The 20,017-nt window shown below is 43.7% G+C and overlaps 1 protein-coding gene across 1 annotated transcript in view; it reads right to left on the bottom strand.

Moving 5' to 3' along the window:
* CCDC88C (coiled-coil domain containing 88C) overlaps positions 1 to 20,017 on the bottom strand; it is a 107,208-nt gene that overhangs the window by 81,715 nt on the left and 5,476 nt on the right. Inside the window, exon 3 of the mRNA XM_081857742.1 lies at positions 9,497 to 9,605. Coding sequence (XP_081713868.1) covers positions 9,497 to 9,605 — 109 coding nt within the window. The remainder of the gene's footprint in view (positions 1 to 9,496; positions 9,606 to 20,017) is intronic.

The raw sequence follows: 20,017 nt of genomic DNA, 5'->3' as shown, positions 1-20,017 counted from the left end.
CGGTGGAATAAGCCAGAGAGGATGGTTTTAAATTGGCTACTAAAAACAAATGTTCCAGTCATCTGTGACGGCTATACTGTTGCTTTTGAAATCTTCAACAGGTTGTCAAGCAAAAGAGGCAAAGCAAATGACAATGGCGGAAAAAAACAAGAATTACTCAATACAAGAACTCAGTACATAAACAATCAATTATGCAAAGGATTCAGCAACAATGCTTAGCACTCGAGTTGCTTTGTTGTCAAGGCAGCTTAAGATACTGAGGAACAGCTCACATGATCAGGCTTCCAGATAACAGGAATTAACCCAGAAAAGACAAAATGCTGGGTGCTCTGTGTGTAGGTTAGGGTGCACTGTTAACTTTGCAACACAACACAAGTGAAGTACACGTTGAATTTTGCCATGCCTATGGGAAACGGAGTGAATTCTGGGAGCATATTTGCAAAGCAGGATGGGCTTCGGAATTTATCAGGAGCCTCAAATCCTCCAAATCAGAAATGGGAAACATGTGGCCTTCCAAAAAGCTATTGGACTCTGCCCTGCTAACTGAGCCTTGCTTTTTGAGCCCTCTGCCTTGCTTACTGGGCTCTGGAGAAGGATGTGTGAGGGCCCTGGGAGCACGGCCCTCCCGGAGCCTGGTAAGCATAATGGAGGGATCAAAAAGTATTTATCTGGCAAGTTTCTGCTGCTCTTCATTTATTTGGTTCCTTTTCGGCCACACACTTAAAAGTGCAATTACAGTGGTACCTCGGGTTACATACGCTTCAGGTTAAATACGCTTCAGGTTACAGACTCCACTAACCCAGAAATATTACCTCAGGTTAAGAACTTTGCTTCAGGATGAGAACAGAAATCGTGCAGCAGCGGTGCAGCGGCAGCTGGAGGCCCCATTAGCTAAAGTGGTGCTTCAAGTTAAGAACAGTTTCAGGTTAAGAACGGACCTCTGGAACGAATTGAGTACTTAACCCGAGGTACCACGGTATGTAAGTGGCAAGTCCACTGTATATACCAAGAGACACACTGACTGTTAGAGAGCAGTTTGCTTGCATTTCCAATAATGTTACGGATGCATGCTTACACTGCAGGTATAAAGAGCATCTCTAGAATATAGTGTGTTGTTTTTCTATATGGTAATCAATGCATGTCAAATATTATTTCATTATCAAAAAGAATATGGGAACTCTCTGGTCAACAATAATTTTCTTCCAGTTCAGGAGGAGGTGGAAGCATTGGAAGTGGAAGCAGAAGAGCAGGACACAGGCCCCATTTGCACTATACATTTAAACCAGTACTGTACCACTTTAAACTGTCATGGCTTCCCCGCAAGAACCCCAGGAAGTGTAGTTTGTTAAAGGTGCTGAGAGTTCTTAGGAGACCCCTCTTTCCCTCACAGAGCTCCAGTTCTCAAGAGTGGCTTAGCAGCCAGTCTCTCTTCCCAGGGAACTCTGGGATTTGTAGCTCTGTGAGAGGGGAACAGCCAACACTCAGCAATGTTGCAGTAGAAAGAGGAACAACTTTCTGCTGGGTCAAACAATTGTAAACATTTATGGTCCTTTTATGAGGTATTGAATCCGAAATACGCTGAGTATGTTGGGCTTCCATAAGCCAACGGATTCCTAAAGGAGATCCACCTGCTTCCATTTTCTAGCTATGGATTCTTCCAAGTTCCCAGGGGAACACAGCCTTTTAAGCCTTAGCACAACACAGCTGTTCCAAATAAGCCAAGCATTAACCCCAGAGTGACCTTTTCCTCCCTTTAACCCAATGAATGTCAAAATGGTCTCGACGCTGCATGGTTAACTGCAGACGTTACCCAGCCCCAGATGCCACCATGCCAATCTCTTATGCATTAGCACACATTAGCTTCAACCATGGCTGGATGAGGATTGTTTGTTTTTGTCTCGTTCCTATGCTTTGCTGCAATTATATCTCGTGTTCAGTGATTGTGACAGTGACAGCTCCACAGAAAGTATATCAGTCTGTTGAATAAATTCATATTAGCCAGATTAAAGTGCAATAGAAGTGAAATGGCTTTAAACCCGAAAGTCATTATCTGTGCTGGGTTGAAAACCCCCGCACCAAACATGCCAATAAAAGCATGTATTATTGCAAGCGTCTACATCGAGGCTGCACCAACTCCAAAACTTTGGCACCATCTCCCCAGAGAGGTGTATCCTGCTTCAACGTTATACTCTGGTACCATCCAGACACCTCAGTCAGATCTAGGGCAACACCTGGTTAAAAATTTAAAGTTCAATCCTAGGCTTGTCAACCAAAAAGGGTTGGCTCAATGGGACTTATTCCCAGGTAGGTGAGCATAGGACTATAGCAGGTATAGGCAAACTCAGCCCTCCAGATGTTCTGGGACTACAACTCCCATCATCCCTAGCTAACAAGACCAGTGGTCAGGGATGATTGGAATTGTAGTCTCAAAAGATCTGGAAGGCCGAGTTTGCCTATGCCTGGACTACAGCCTTAAATGCCACTATGAGAAGATATTACTTCCTTGTCTCCCTTATCCTTCTGAGTATGGGCAAATTGAAGCTGAATCTGGAAAAGACAGAGGTGTTTGGTGTCCTCACATCCAAGAGGTACGGTTGCACCTGGAAGGGGCAGGTCCGCTCCTTGTAGTGTGGTCTTAAATTCCACACTGTCACTTCATGTTCAGGTGACCTCAGTGGCTAGGAGTGCATTGGTTTGCCTGGTTTGCCACCTGCGGCTCCTTTTGAACAGAAATGACTCGGTCACTGTACTCCATACTCTGGAAACTTCCGGACTGCGTTATTGCAACACCCTCTATGTGACGCTGTTGAAGAAGGCTCTGAAACTTCAGCTGGCTCAAAAACTCAGCAGCCAGATTTACTAACTGACGTTCCATTTAGATCTCATACAACCTCCCTTTTAAAACAGTCGCACGGGTTTCCCAGTCAATTTCTAAGCCCAGTTCAAGGTGTTCACATTAGTGTTTACAGTCCTAAATGACTTAGGCCCCAAATGCCTGGAAGGCTGCCCCCTTCCCTACAGACCCTCTTAGGTGTTAATCAGAAGAGGTGACCCTCTTGGTACTCCCACCCCGCTCACAAGCTTGAGGTGGCGGTGGCCCAGGAGACACCATTTTGTGTGGCAGCTGCTAAGCTGTGGAACTCCCTCCCCAAAGGAGTGCAACTGGCACCCTCGTGAATCAGTAGTTTTCCTCGTACGCTGAAGACACATTTCTTTATGCCTTTGCCACACGAGAGGTACATTTTTAGGTCACATCCTATCTTTGAGATTGTTAATCTACTTTAAACTGTTGTGATGCTGTATTTTAAATGGTTGTACCTCAAGTATTTTATTATCATACACTAGTGATCAAATCTATATTCCTGGACTACCAACCTATTTTACTACCTGGGTAATATATTTTTCTGTATAAAAAGAAATATGCATATGCTAGTTTCTCACACACGGGCCTCCAAATTCATAGAATCATAGAATCATAGAATCATAGAGTTGGAAGAGACCACAAGGGCCATCGAGTCCAACCCCCTGCCAAGCAGGAAACACCATCAGAGCACTCCTGACATATGGTTGTCAAGCCTCTGCTTAAAGACCTCCAAAGAAGGAGACTCCACCACACTCCTTGGCAGCAAATTCCACTGTCGAACAGCTCTTACTGTCAGGAAGTTCTTCCTAATGTTTAGGTGGAATCTTTTTTCTTGTAGTTTGGAACCATTGCTCCGTGTCCGCTTGGTTCATGAGCAACTGCCAAACATGCCAAGAGTTAAGTAAGTTTCTGTTGCTGTTTTTTGTTTGTTTGTTTGTTTGTTTTTTACCCTGCTCTGAGCAGAGAGTCTGAACTCAGGAAATCTAGGAAACCTTTTTTCAGTAATCTTTGTACACACAAGTGTTAACAGCAATTTTTAAATGAGATAAGAGTTGCTAGGGAACCACAATGCTTAAGCCACTCATTTCATACACTGTGTGTCTGATTCCTGCCTGAGACCATCTTAAAATTATCTGTATTTCACATTTAGTTTTATCCCTTATAAATTCAATGCCAGAGGGTTCCAAAAGGGGGAAAAAATAAAAAGTAAAAATAACCACATGTCCTCACAGCTAATAATTTCAAGGTTGCCCCAAACAGTATCTTCCAGCCATCAAATGCCTGGGTGAAAGGGAATGTTTTTCAATTCCTCCTGAATGTTAATAATGAGGAAGATGGATGCACCTCACCAGAGAGGGCATTCTGCAAATGCGGAGCCACCACCAAGAAGGCTCTGTAAGCTCCAGCATGGGTAGCACTCAGACGCAGCCCCATAAAACACATACTATGAAGCATGTATCTTCATAATGCATATGAGTTACAGTTGCATCTTTATACCTGATATTAACTGACATGACAACGGGCATCAAACATTTGTCACGAAGAAGAAAAACTAAAATCATATAAACAATGGATAACAAAATTATTGCATGGCGTAATTTAGTATTTCCAGGCTTGGTGGGCTTCCTAGAGCCTGTGGGCCCCTACACACTCTGCATGGCTGCCAGAAGTAGCTAATCCTCCTGGCATATTAAAAATACCAGCTGGGATCGATGGAAACATGTGGTGCCATAGCATAGATGCCACAGCTACCCAACTTCAAAACTTGCACATGCCAGTCCCAAAGAATGCAAACAGCTCAGAAAGCAAATGACAATTCTTTTGCCAGGCAGTGCAATGTTTATTGTAAATCGAAAACGTGCTGTGATGGGATAATGAGCTGCTTGTGCGTAAAAGCTTGATCCCTCTGGTGTTTGGCTGGTCAACCAAACCGAGTCACTAACGAAGCCCCCAAAGCATGACTCCATCAGTCGCTGGTAGAATCTGACAGTGGGCGTCTACGGAACTTACGCCAGCATAAAAGCTGTTTGACGGACATGCGCCTCCGGGACTCTCTGCGTGACAGTTTCCGGCGAAGGGTGGGAGTTCCTAAGGGGGGTCTTGTTACCTCTTCACTATTCTCACTGGAAGTATCCCAGAGCCTCCCCTCCGACTCCCCTTCCTCCGGAGCTCCTGCTCTCCCCCTACTGGTTCCTTCTTCTGCTGCAGAATCTCTCCTATTCTCCTGGAGCCTTTCCACCACCTGTTCCTCCGATGGCAGTTCCCTGACACGTAACTAATCTTTTCCCACGAATTCTTGGTTACAACAATTCCCCACCAAGATTACATTTGAAATAAGTTTTGCACACAAGACAATACTTCTAGAAACAGGGGAAGGACAACTGTTCCCATTAAGTGAACACAGATGAATGCTGCCTTCTCTTCTTGATCGCTTCCTTCTCTTGAATTTATTTTAAAAAACAAATGTAACCCACAGAGAAGGATCCCCAAGTTTAAAAGGATGCATTTTTCTCTTTCACTTTACACCACCAGTGCAGATGTATCTATATTTCCTTATGCTTTAGCACTCACAGCTTTGCAGTAAACAGCCAGAGTGGTTTCCCTGGTTTATTGGTTTTGATGGAGCTGATCATCAAACGAAGTTGATGGAACACCTGATTAGCAATAAGGAACACATTTAGGCACGTGAGTCTATCCTTCACCCTGAGTACAACAAATGTGTGTCAGGAAGTCACACAAATAATCACCTTGTTTCTCCTTTCCTTATATTGTTTCCGTCCCTTGCTGGACTACAACTCCCATCTTCTCTAACCACTGGAGGGCACCGATTTGGGGGCAGGCTGATGCCGAGCGAGCCTTTTGCGGAGAGGGATGAAACACAGTTCCCTGCAAAGGGGAATGGCAAGCTGGCTGGCACCCTAAACATGAACACTCCACACTACAACATTTTGTTGGAAGGCCACACTTGTCTTACCTAACACTCAACATGGCTCGCAATACCATACAATTGCCTGTGTTTCACTTGGCCTTTGACAGTTAAGGTGTGGGTTGGGGTTTTTTTCCCTGTGGGACCATCCCCTTTTCTGAATCTATGCTGTTCTCTTCCATCTGGAATGGGTTTGTTTGTTTCATAATTGCAAATGTTTTATTTGCTTTTATGTAGTGTAGTGGTTAAGAGTGGTAGACTCGTAATCTGGGGAACCGGGTTCGCGTCTCCGCTCCTCCACATGCAGCTGCTGGGTGACCTTGGGCCAGTCACACTTCTTTGAAGTCTCTCAGCCCCACTCACCTCACAGAGTGTTTGTTGTGGGAGAGGAAGGGAAAGGAGAATGTTAGCCGCTTTGAGACTCCTTCGGGTAGTGATAAAGCGGGATATCAAATCCAAACTCTTCTTCATACATTATTTTTCTTTCTAACCTGCCCCAAGCCCTTGTAGTGAAGCCTGGGCAAGAGATCTTGCAAATAAACAAACAGAGGTACTGTTGTGAGTGCTGCAGTTCTTGTACAAATAATAAACGCTACCACCTAAAGTGTGGCAAAACTGTCGTCAGGGTTCCCTACGTGGATTTTCAGATCAGAATTTTGCTACAGCCATAAATTCTTCAGAGGCCAGGGACAGAGCCAAACATGCTTTAATTGGCAGTGTGGCTTCAAGGCTGTGCTCTCTTTCAGAACCAAAAAAGCAAAACACAGGAAACATCAAAACACATACATTATGGAATGTATTCATATCTGATTTTCAGGCAGATGGGGGTGGATCAAAGGTTTACTGGTCCTGCTCTCTTAAGAAGCCCAAGCTGAAGGATTATAATATAACGGGGGATTTAAAAAAAGTGACTACTATGCAATTTCACCTGCCAAAGAATAACAAAGTTAAACATGCCACGTTTGTTTATCCCAAGACACAATCCTACAAAGATATAGCTGTTCAGCAAAGAACTGGACAAAGGAAAACCATAATTAAAAATGTGGCACTCTGAAGTTCACACTTCCCTTGCGGAAGCAGCAAATCTCACTACTATTGTTTCTCAGGAACCTCCCCCCCCCCCTTTTCCAGGATGCAATTTAAATCAATCACATTTTCCCTTGCTAACCCAGCTTACCTCCTGCTATTAGGAGATACTGCTTAAAATGTAGCGCACCCAAAGCTTTTATTTAAAAATGAAAAGGGCAGAGAGGGGGTTACTCTGAGAAATTACTCTGATAACTATCAGACGGCACAACTGGTTTTACATATGGCACAAAATTAGCTTCGGCCTGCTGGAAATTGGTTACGAAATGTGAAGTCTTTTCTGGGTCTTCCTAAACCCACATGGGAGTTTTTCAAAAGCTGCTCTACTTTAAAAAACAAAAACAAAAACAGCACACTTGTTCTAATAGTGCCCTTTTTGCACTCTGAAAGAGAACACAACCTATTCCAGAGACAAAAGCAGCAGCTAGACAAAGAAGCCACGTAATTAGACATTTGGAGACACAGGATAAAAAGAAACAAAAACACACTCTGTCTTGCTACCAGCCTTCCTACGTTATGAAATGCAGATTTTTACTATTCACATTACAAGAATAGCCACTAGATTTATGAGGGTATAAAAATACATTCAGCAGCCTGGAACTGCTGGTAAGATGCTGGAACAGGTTAGCTGCCTGATTTCGAGTTATTTCTCTCTCCTCCACCAACTTCCAAGCCCTCGGACTCCGTGTGTTTTAGAGAACCATCTGTCTGAAAAGCAGGAATGTAATAGCAGGATGGCCAGTGATTAACTGGCAAAATCTTAGGGCACCTCTATATGGTGTTATTATTTCTTTTAATAGTTCTCAGGCATGATTTCTACATGCCAGGTTCTATAATGACCTTGGAGTGAAAGTCAGAGCTTCTGCACTGGACAGAAATATTGACATATGTAAAGTACATTACTTGCACTGCAATCTGGATTGCAAAAATAGCCATCCTGATGGATCCACATGCTCTTCTGTAGTGAAGTAGTTCATCTACTGCATGATGAAATTGGACATCAGCACACACACAAAACCCCACAGGTAAACTCTGTTTTTCTACATATCTTGAGGACGACAAAGCATGCATGATCCAGGAATGCATGCAACCCATGCATCTGCTTGTGTGTTTTCCTATTTCATTAGAAACAATGAAACATGCCTGACCTTTCTAGCAGTACACAACTGAGTAGTCAGAATTAATTTATACACAACAGGGAATCTCCAAGAGAAGCATGGACTGATCAACCTCTGCTGTTCTATGGGAACATTTGCAACATATGCAAACTGAGGGTGAACAATGAAAGCTAGTTCCCAGACACTACACAATGGGAGCACTTCACAAGGGAAGCTGCTCTAATTATTGCATTGATGGCACATTCAAGCATTATAGCTGAGGAGACTCAGAAGTTAACCCTTCCAACATATCACAGATGCCACAGATTTTGTTTTTGGAAATCCCACTGTTTGCAGGTTTGATTGCCTTCCTGACTTTTTAAAAATAATTTATTCAATCGTTTTTCTGTGCAGCATTAACTACTGAATTCTTCCACATACATCTTTAACTTATTAATTTAGCTTTTTTCTTTTTTTGGTAGACAGTTTGAAATTTATTTGCATTGGTTTTAATTGTATTTCATGTCTTTTCATTGTACACTGGCCTGACTATGATGTGGTGGTACAGAATAGTAATCACCATGAGGCAGTTAATATTTGATGGTCACATTCATCTAAAGAAAAATACTACTGTATATTCTATTTTAGACTTGATATTTGGTTTCCATAAAATTTTTGGATGATATTCATCAGAGGTGCCAGGTTGCCCCCAAGACTGAGAGGGCCCAGTGTGTGCGGTGCTTGTGTGACGAACTGTGCATGACAGAGGAGGCCAAGGGCTCTGGAGGAGCTGGCCACTGAACCTGTGACACGCTTAGGGCTGCCTTAATTTGAGGGGGCCTGGCTCCCTTAAAACAAATATTCAGGGGGCCGAGGTTGGTGTGTCTGATATCCATTGTGTCAAAGTATTATTGAAGAACAGAAATTGGAAGTCCTCTTAAAATGTGAGCTATGGGGTAACATTCTTTTTAAGCGTATTACTCAAGCAGACCAATAGTCCAGGTACACAAACCAAAATCCCTCATACGGCCACACATGGTTCCTGTTAATGGATTTTTTTGTCCTGACCATGTATACATTTTGCATGCATTTCAAACTGGATGCAAGTCACAGAAGAGTAAATTAATGAAGAAGAATGTCAGAGGAAATTACTACTTATTGATCAATGATAGATGTTGAGCTATGGAATTCTTTGGCAAGCCTACTAAGGTCAAAGGTTTCTGGGAAATTGGCAATGCACATTTAAAAACATCGTTTGATGGTAGCTTGTTTCAACAAGTTCGCAGCCAGGTCTATTGTCCAACAATTTACACAAACCACCCAATACCATTCCAGGAGGTGGAAAAGGGAATGTGTGGTCATGTAGAGCTAAAATACTCTTCCCGTTTAAATGCACCCACACCTGATTTGCTGCAAGGATCAGAGCATTAACTGAAAACATTTCGTCACAGACCACTTCCTCTTTTATTTCCTGTGGCGAGTGTCTCTTCAGCATACCAGGCACAAAAAGTACATAAGATATACCTGATAATAGGTCTTGATGTTTCTGACCAAGATGGTGAGGTTTTGAATCCGTAGGTTGACATCATTGTTGACATGCTTGTTGACACGCTGGTTTGTGGGTCGCGGATCTCTGAAAGAGGAAGGCTGGGATTTTAGGAAATCCAAAGGAATTCAGTAATTACTTTGTTGTTTAAACAGCATCTTTGCTATGTCCCTCAATTGCCCTTTATTTGCTCCTTTCCTACTTCCTGAAATATCCAAACCCCTTGTAAATTCCATAACCTCTTTGACCTTCGTAATCACAAGGTCATTCCACAAGTTAGATAGAATGAGGTGCTAGGATTCAGAAGTTGTCTATTTCAGGCTGAAGGTGCAAGGTTGAGATTTCAAAATAGATGGCTGGAGAACTAAGATTGCAGGCTAAAAGTGTTAACCTAGCCTTTACACACACACACACACAGCGAGAGAGAGAGAGAATGAGAATTGTGCTAGTTTCACTACATATAGGGAGTCCTATAGACAATATTCCAAAATTAAAACTACTACTTGCAGAATTAAATTTTGTGGTCCAAAATACGAACATCTCATTCTACTTAACATGTATAATGACTTTGATACCATGCTTACCAAGGTAATGGGGTAATAGAGTAGATTATACAGTGCTGTACAGTGGTACCTCGGGTTAAGTACTTAATTCGTTCCAGAGGTCCGTTCTTAAGATGAAACTGTTCTTAACCTGAAGCACCACTTTAGCTAATGGGGCCTCCTGCTGCCACCGCACTGCCGGAGCACGATTTCTGTTCTCATCCTGAAGCAAAGTTCTTAACCCGAGGTACTATTTCTGGGTTAGCAGAGTCTGTAACCTAAAGCGTATGTAACCTGAAGCGTATGTAACCCGAGGTACCACTGTACTGTTGTACTGTAAACATTATCACTTCAGAATGCAAATAGGAAGGCTGTTTTTCTATGTTCTACCAAGTAAAGAACTGCAGTTTTTGGAAAAAAAATTAAACCAAAGAAAGAAAGAAAGAAAGAAAGAAAGAAAGAAAGAAAGAAAGAAAGAAAGAGCCAGCTATGACATATTACCATTGTACTTGTTTCCCCACTTAACAGGCAGAATAAAAAAGTGACTCGCTCATCTACAGACTGAAGTGATAATGGTGATGATGATAATGAGGTTATTATTTATACCCCAGTCACTCTGGGCGGCTTCCAGATACAAGTCAACCCCTTCAATATTCGTTCTACTGTATGCATAGACTAGTCAGAAACTGTCTTATTTGAAAAGCACCTAGCTTGCTATATGTATTATGTGCAAAAATTAAACGGCAGTAGCGGTTATATAATAAAGAAACAGACAAATGAAGTCTTTCACAAAGGCAGGAACATTAGCAGCCTAACCCTGAGTATTTCTCAGTTAAGGAAGTCTTTTACCTTAAAGGAAAACAGATTGTTTCATGGTATTTAAACCTCAGTTGTGTAAGAGCTGTTGTAACAATGTGATCATTTTACACTTGGTTAGTTTTTTACCCCAAGCTACTCACCAAGTCTTATCAAATCAGGTGCACAAGGCTGAAATTTTAAATTCAGAGCTGGTTTTTAAACAAATTCCCCATCCTCACACAGTCCCAGCCTTCCTCAGAGGCGATTTCCATGAGAGGAAACTGCTGGTGCAGGCCACCAGGACTGATCTACCAACTGGTGGAATCTGCCCCTTGGCCCAGCATGAAGACAGGGCACAAGAGGCCCAGCTGTGCTGCTCACAAACAAAACAGGGAAAGCTCTCCTTACAAGGAGCTCAATCCAATTCACCCACAAGCCAGAGATCTGGTGAATAATAATATTTAAAATAAAACAAGCAATGGCAAAAAGCAAAAGCTTGAGGCTTTCAAAGATGTCTGGGAAAGATTAGAACCCAAAGGCTTTTGGTTCTAGGTTGTCAAAACTTGAGGCTGTTAAACTGGCTCCGTCACAAAAGGCAAGGTTTGGCCTCGGAGCAGCAGAATTAAGACTTTGCAGCGCAGCATTTCATCAGCACCACTTCCCCTTTCACTCGTGTTTGTCTATATAGTACTTTGGCTTTACAGTCATATCTTGGGTTACGAACGCTGCAGGTTGCGCATTTTCGGGTTGCAGACTGCGTTGAACCCGGAAGTACTGGAATGGGTTACTTCTGGGTTTTGGCAGTCATGCATGCGCAGAAGCACAAAATGGCGTCACACGCATGTGCAGAATTGCCAAATCGCACCATGCGCGTGCGGGTTGCAAACGTGCCTCCCGCACGGATCACGTTCGCAACCCGAGGTATGACTGTATTAACTTGTAGCAAGATGAACCATCAAGGTTGAATGGGGAAGGGGAGGAAGAGGAGGGGAAAGCAGTTGCCATGGATGGCACAAGGGGCACAAGGTCTCCTTTCCAAATCTGAGGTGCTCATCTTTCCCCAAACCAAACACAGACCTGCATGGCCTGAGAGAGGATAAATGTTTTCCTCACTACCAATAGCCCACCAAGCTGGGAAAGCTTAGGAAAAACCAACACACTCCTCCTACACTGGAAATGTTTGAAAAGGGGAAAGGAGAAGGAACAGCTTTTACTCCCAAATCTACTGTGTCAGGAGTGGGTTGGCTTCCCCCATTTCCAGGGGCGATGGGCAAGATTTGCTTCCACTCACACGGGAGGTTTTACTCCCCTGCCAGCTATTCACTGGCAGGGGAGTAAAGGGCTACCTTGACGTAGGGTCTAAATCTCTTCCCCTGCCCATTAAGTTGATGGATTATGCCGAAATGGCAAAAATGACTGGAAGCATCAGAAACCAGGAAGGCTAAAATTTTAATAAGGAATGGGGGGAATTTATAAATTACCTTAAAAACCATTGTGAACAGTTAAAATCGTTAGTAGGATTGGAATACTTGTAGTTTAATGGTGAATTTTGGACAGAACGGAGGTGTAAAAGACTTGGATTATTATAAAAGATACAGGAGGAAATGACTAACAATAGGACCCACGAAAGGGGAGGAGGGAAGTCCAGGAGATTCTTTGGAATCTTGTTTTTATGTTGTATATGTTGGATATGTGATTATAAAATTTTAAGCTGAAAAACCAAATAAATACATTTATAAATAAATAAATAATATTTCTTCCCTGCCCGTGATGATACCAGACATGGGTAATGCCCAAACTACATGACAGCAGCAGACCATTCTCTTCAAATGTGGGTTTCCCCCAATCATGTCTAAAGCCAGGGTTGAAGTGCAAAGACATTACAATTGCTCCAACAGGTGGAAAACCCATTAGGTGGTCTGTAGGGAAGAAAGTTTGGAAACTGGTATATGGGAGATGAGTAAGTTTTAAAAACAAAAGGAAAGCAAATTGCACCAGGAGGCATAGCATGTGAACACCACACTCTGGCAAATTCACATCACAACCATGTGCCCTGTGGGCCCAAACTTCTTTTGTTCACCTTTCCTTTAATTTTAGAATATATGAACTCAATCATTTAACTCTTAGACGGCCTGCCAACTGAGCTCTCAGCATCAAACATGACCTAATCCAGAAGCCTGTCTGGGTTAGAAGCCTGTCAGGAATTCTGGGAGTTGAAAGGGACTGTGGGTTGTACTTGTCTTCCTTTATATAATAAATGTGGGGCATGAGAGTTTCTCTGGCCGGGGAGCTTTGGATAAAGAGCAGGTTGCAAATGCCTATAATAAATACCGTATTTTTTGCACCATAACACTCACTTTTTTCCTCCTAGAAAGTAAGGGGAAATGTCTGTGCGTGTTATGGAGCGAATGCCTGTGGGTGGCGGGGGGGATTTGCTGCAGTCGTGAGCAGAGGATCCATGGTTCCCCTTCCTTCCCTCCTCCGTGGTTACAAAGCATGGATCCACATGGATCCTCAGGATTTTTGCATTGGACTACTCCAAACTCACTGTCAGATCACATGTCTGTGGCCACAGCATGAACCACAAAAATCATATATCCACTGTTTCATTTAGAATATTTTTTTTCTTGTTTTCCTCCTCTAAAAACTATGTGTGTGTTATGGTCTGGTGCGTGTTATAGAGCGAAAAATACGGTATATCAAAGTTGGGAGTGGGGAACTGAACAAGCAGAGGTTTCACAGATTTGTTCCCATTTCCACACTGTTTTGTATGCATATCTTCTGGCTATTCAACAGAGCCAGTACCTGTTAGCTCACTGTCCTGAGTCAACAGAAAGTAAAAGAAAACACACTGATTTAGGATATTTGGCACCTGCCACTGCTTGTACTACAGCCATGAAAGATAAACGACTTCCGAAGGCCAGTTTTCTATTGCTTGCAATTATAATCACAGTGTAGTGTAGTGTACTGGAAAGAACATGATGGAAAAACAAGCTCATGTCTAACCTTTATGCTAAAAATGCCAAGATTAACTGAAATGCCAAATAGGTGCGGAAATTGTTTTTGTTCAAAGAGCTTCTACAGAGGCTTGGGTAAGCTTTCAAAAGCCGGAAAGTGCTATTCTCTATTTCAGGGAACATTTTCCTCATTGACTCACCTGCTAAGAAACTCTCGATACATTAAGAGAGAATTCCAGGGAGCATTTTACTCACCTCAAAAACAGTTGTGTTTGAGATGCAGGATATTATATTATATAAATAGGAGACACGCTCAGTAGAGGTAGGCAGTAGAAAAACCAGTTCGCTCCCATCAATGCCTCGTAGATGAGCTGAGAGCGGGTTCTAAAACAAAACAAACACTCTGCGGCGGCTGCACAGGCCAGGGGGGAAATAGCAGGTGTGGTGGGCAGAGTTGTCCACTCTTTCTTATCTTTATGGTGAGGAACCCTGTGAGAAGCTTCCAGTGAACCTCCAGGTTCCCTGGGGAACAGTTCAAAGAGGCACCGTATTTTTCTATAGGACGCACCCGACCATAGGATGCACGTCTATAGGACGTATTTGCTCTATAGGACGCACCCGACCATAGGATGCACCTTGTTTTAGAGGGGGAGAACAAGAAAAAAAATTCTCCCCCTCTCTGCTCAGCGCCCCTTCAGTGAAGCTGCAGGAGAAACGGAGCCCCTTCCATTTCTCCTCCCGCTTCGCTGAAGGGGCGCTGAGCAGCTCTCCCTCTCTGCTGAAGCCAGGAGAGTCTTGCTCTCCTGGTTTCAGCAAAAGGAACCCGAAGCCTTCGGAGTGCAGCGCGAGTTCCCGCTACTCTCCGGAGGCTTCAGGTTCCTTTCGCTGAAGCCAGGAGAGTCTATCCCTGAAGCCTGGAGAGTGAGAGGGGTCGGTGCGCACCGACCCCTCTTGTTCTCCAGGCTTCAGCGAAAGCAAAGCGAAGCCTCCGGAGCGTGGAGGGAGCACTCTCTCTGCGCTTCGGAGGCTTCGCGTTGCTATTGCTGAAACCAAGGAGCCTGCATTTGCTCCATAAGATGCGCACACATTTCCCCTTAATTTTTGGAGGGGAAAAAGTGCGTCCTATAGAGCGAAAAATACAGTATGTCTGAGATTCCAACCAACCATTTGTGAACAAAATGGCTACTTCCATTTTCAGAAGGAATTGGGATCCAGTGGAAGCTCCCCCACTGGAACAGCCTTTGGTAGCATTTATTTGTTGATCCTCCCTTTCCCCTACAGTACCTCGACCCACCTTTTATGCTGTGCTGAAGAGTCCTACAATGCTCTGGAACAGATTTTCAAGGGACTAAGAGGGAAGGTGATATCAGTGAAAGCCAGTTCCCCACTTCTGCTGGCAGGAGCATCTCATGAGCACAATTCCATTCTATTGCATCAGAAATTCCAGAGCATTTAACACAGATGCCTGTTTCAATATTTTCAAATTCTTATTAGCTTATTATTGCACCCATTTTAATTTAGTTATTTAGTATTTATTTATTATAGTTATTTATTATTTATTATTATTGTTATTTATTATTTATTATTATTCTGGGAGCAGGTGAATTTATCAAGCATTTTATTGCACATTTATGGGGACTTAACAACAGCTAAGCCATATTGTGCAAAGCACAAGAGTGAATGATTTGAACCATTAGGCAAAGTTGGGCAACCTATTTTGGCGATCAATAAAAAATACTGCTATAAACCAGCATCAGGCCATGATTATGGAAGACAATCTTACTCAGCTACGAGTGATCACCAAAGAAAAAGAAGATATAAATATTTATAAATAAAGGGCAGGAAATGGATTTCAATTTATTAATGCCTCCCCACCCCCCTGCGCCAGATAGAAAATCCCACTCTGGGAAATCTGTCTCTGTTCCCAAAATAATTTGGCCAGTATTATGCACTCAGTTTGTGAGAGTGTCCCAGCTGCTGCCCTAACTTGGACAATAGTTTCCTGACCTGCTCCTGTGTTCGAGATCTGGCTTGCAACATTGCACTCATGATGAGCAGCTGAAAGCATGCACCTATCTTCTGGTGATGGGCAGCTGCTGATCTCACCACATCCTGGTTTCAGCACTATTTACAGCCTATACAGTTTAGTCATTTCTCTACAGCTGTCCTTATTATGTGGGGCATATATGGTTATTGCTTTCTCTAGCTAGGAATAAAAGAACTCAGCACACAACAGTTGTTATGTGAAACTCCTTGAAAGTGTTTCCATGGCCACTCTGCCATATGAAACTTACACAGGGAGTGGTGAGGAGGGAATGCAAGAATGGCTGCCCGTGTTTTAAGAGTCTTCTGGTAATTTTCAGTAGTGTTCACTGAGAACTGACCATCTAATCATTAGTTTTGGGTTCACAAATATTTTACTGGCCCAGTGAGATCAGTAAGGAGGCTATGAAACAGGGGACAATGAAAGACAAGCAATATAACTTGTTGAACTCTCCTTGTATAACAAGCCCCTGCCCCTGGAACAATGGCTAAGGTATGGTTCTCCAGCTTGCCACCTGGGAAGCGGTTAATAAAATATTAAGAGCAGATACTGGCAAAACAGACATGCCTATGAAACACAGGAGGGATAGAAGTAGATTGTCTTACAGGCATCAATTTGCCGGCTGTCCTTCACCTTGGTCTCAGTTGGATGACTATGCACGGCGAGACCATAATATGAAAATGGATGAACTGCTTTGCCAGACCAAAGGTCTACGACACTCTCTCCGATAGCCATCCAGACAAGTACCTCTGGAAAGCGCACAAAGCAGGCAGTGGTGGAGAGACAGCAACACTGTGTTTGCTCCCAGCAAGGTGTCCAGAATACAGTGGTACCTCGGGTTACAGAAGCTTCAGGTTACAGACTCTGCTAACCCAGAAATAGTACCTCGGGTTAAGAACTTTGCTTCAGGATGAGAACAGAAATCGCGCGACGGCAGTGGGAGGCCCCATTAGCTAAAGTGGTATCTCAGGTTAAGAACAGTTTCAGGTTAAGAACAGACCTCCAGAATGAATTAAGTTCTTAACCCGAGGTACCACTGTACTTTAAATCAACTGTGGCCCTCCAGAGGCTGTTGGACTCCAGCTCCCATCATCCCTTGCCAGCATAGCCAACAGTCAGGTGTGTTGAGAGTTGCAGAGTCTGACAACATTGTTCTAATCCGGTGTTTCCCAAACTTGGGTCTCCAGCTGTTTTTGAACAACAACTCCCACCATTCCTAGCTAGCAAGAACAGTAGTCAGGGATGATGGGAACTGCAGTTCGAAAGCAGCTGAAGACCCAAGTTATCTAGCCCTCCATTTAAAAGCAGAGGAGACTGTACTAGGTATTTGCAGCGGTTGTTGCACTCCCATTCCCCCAGCACGTACAAATGTCAAATTCCATTCACTGGGTGGAGTGACCATGCAAACGTTTTCTCAAAAGTTGACAAAGCCATTTGGGAATTTTGCTTAATATCTGTTCTCCAGCATGAGCAAAACATGTTTCTGATTAGGACAGTAATAGACATGCAGGCCCCATAGAACAGGGATAAGTGGTGACAACAGTACACCCTCTAGCAATGCCAAGGCTAGGATGCCAGGCGGCCACCCTTTTCTCTTTGTCCACAGGAAGAACAGTGGTACCTTGGGTTACATACACTTCAGGTTACAGACTCCGCTAACCCAGAAATAGTGCTTCGGGTTAAAAACTTTGCTTCAGGATGAGAACAGAAATCGTGCTCCAGCGATGTGGCGGCAGCAGGAGGCCCCATCAGCTAAAGTGGTGCTTCAGGTTAAGAACAGTTTCAGGTTAAGTACGGACTTCCGGAACGAATTAAGTACTTAACCCGAGGTACCACTGTACTTTCTGTGCTTATGAACAGCAGTCACTGGCTAAACTAACCTCCCATTACTTTATCTGAACCCTTTCAAAGCCTTCCAAGTGGCTGGCCCAGCAGCACACCTTGTGACAATCCATTGTGTGAAGAGTAACTTTCTTTTCGTTATGCTGAATTTGCTGATAAGTTTCTCTCCTATGCTAACTCAGTTGGACAGCCCACTAAACCCCCTGCTCTACAGACAAGTATGTGGAGAAGTTTTATTGAGAACTCAATTGACCCACCTTTTCTTCTTCTAGGCAACAATTGAATGCCACACTTTATTTTCAGTAGTTTCTTGGGTTGTTGTTTTTTTAACCCTCCTCTGTATCTGTGTTTTGTTTTTCTTCTCTCACGCAGGTGGCGCTGTGGAAGGACGTGGGTGGCGCTGTGGTCTAAACCGCAGAGCCTAGGGGTTGCCAATCAGAAGGTTGGCGGTTCGAATCCCTGCGACGGGGTGAGCTCCCGTTGCTCGGTCCCTGCTCCTGCCAACCTAGCAGTACGAAAACCCGTCAAAGTGCAAGTAGATAAATAGGTACCACTCTGGCGGGAAGGTAAACGGCGTTTCCGTGCACTGCTCTGGTTCACCAGAAGCAGCTTAGTCATGCTGGCCATGTGACCCGGAAGCTGTACCCCGGCTCCCTCGGCCAATAAAGCGAGATGAGCGCCACAACCCCAGAGTCGTCCGCGACTGGACCTAACGGTCAGGGGTCCCTTTACCCTTACCATCATTTTTATTGTGTTCAAACTGTGCCAATAAACTTTTAATTAAAATAAATGAATTTGCTGTTGATTCAATTGCTTTCATATGAATCCTGGTGTTTCAGGGGGAAGAATAACTTCCCCATATCTGAACACCTGTCTCCTTCCAGCCACCCTTACCCAGTCATAGGAGCTCCTGGGACTCGACTCTACCTTCAGATGTTATAAGTGTATAAGTGGTCTTAGAGAGAGTAGCTGCCACTATTTCTCACAGAGTCTGCCACCATCACCAACATAAAGAGGTGGAGCACAGCAGAGGCAGAGGGGAGATGAAAGCAAAGGAGAGCCCCATACAATATGATTACCGTATTTTTTGCTCTATAAGACTCACTTTTCCCCTCCTAAAAGGTAAGGGGAAAAGGGTGTGAGTCTTATGGAGCGAATGCAGTCTGCGCAGCTATCCCAGAAGCCAGAACAGCAAGAGGGATTGCTGCTTTCACTGCGCAGCGATCCCTCTTGCTGTTCTGCCTTCTGAGATTCAGAATATTTTTTTCTTGTTTTCCTCCTCCAAAAACTAGGTGCGTCTTGTGGTCTGATGCATCTTATAGAGCGAAAAATGAGCATAGCCAGGATTTATTAGAGGAGCAGGCATTATGGGGGGGGCACAGAACCGAGTTATCTGTGATGCAATTAGTCAGTTAGTTAAGTATTTTTATTTATTGACTTGACTAGGGGGGCAGCTGTCCCCCTCCAGGGACGGCCCTGCAATCTACCGAAAATCAGCCAGAAATCTACATTTCCCTTCTGCCCACCCATGTATTCGCTCTATAAGATCTAAAGTTAGTTCCCTAAAAATGCTGTACGAGATAAAGATATTCAATTATGTCTCAACTTGCAAGGTGTGGGTAGAGTGTGTGTGCACACTTCATAGCAGTAATTTAAATTGGCTATGGCATTATGGAGAGAGAGAGAAAAAAAAAGTCTATCCGAAGCCTTTTAAGGTCATGAGAGCTACTGAAGTTTAATCAGTCCCTGGAGCATACACAAGAAACTCATTTGACTAGCCATCCTTGCGTTCTCTATCCCAATGGATTAGTTAATCATTTAAAGCTCTGTGTTCTACATGGAAAGAGGTCCATCAGTCAAACACACAGCATCTTCAGGGAGGTTGCCCAGCTGTCTAACCACCAAGTTGCAGTACTGATATACACACACACTCTCCAAGAACGAAATTTAGTAGACTTACCTACCTACTGAGCTTCTTTTAAATATATAATAGTACCATATTGCATCCTAAAGGTAAAGGGACCCCTGACCATTAGGTCCAGTAGTGGATGACTCTGGGATTGCAGCGCTCATCTCGCTTTACTGGCTGAGGGAGCCGGCGTACAGCTTCCGGGTCATGTGGCCAGCATGACTAAGCCGGTTCTGGCGAACCAGAGCAGCACACGGAAATGCTGTTTACCTTCCCACCAGAGTGGTACCTATTTATCTACTTGCACTTCGTGCTTTTGAACTGCTAAGTGGGCAGCAGGGACCGAGCAATGGGAGCTCACCCTGTCACGGGGATTCGAACTGCCAACCTTCTGATCGGCAAGCCCT

The sequence above is a fragment of the Podarcis erhardii genome, assembly GCF_964252035.2.
Source record: "Podarcis erhardii genome assembly, chromosome: 1".
In the NCBI taxonomy this organism is placed as follows: domain Eukaryota; kingdom Metazoa; phylum Chordata; class Lepidosauria; order Squamata; family Lacertidae; genus Podarcis; species Podarcis erhardii.
This window is presented reverse-complemented; position numbering and strand designations above follow the sequence as displayed.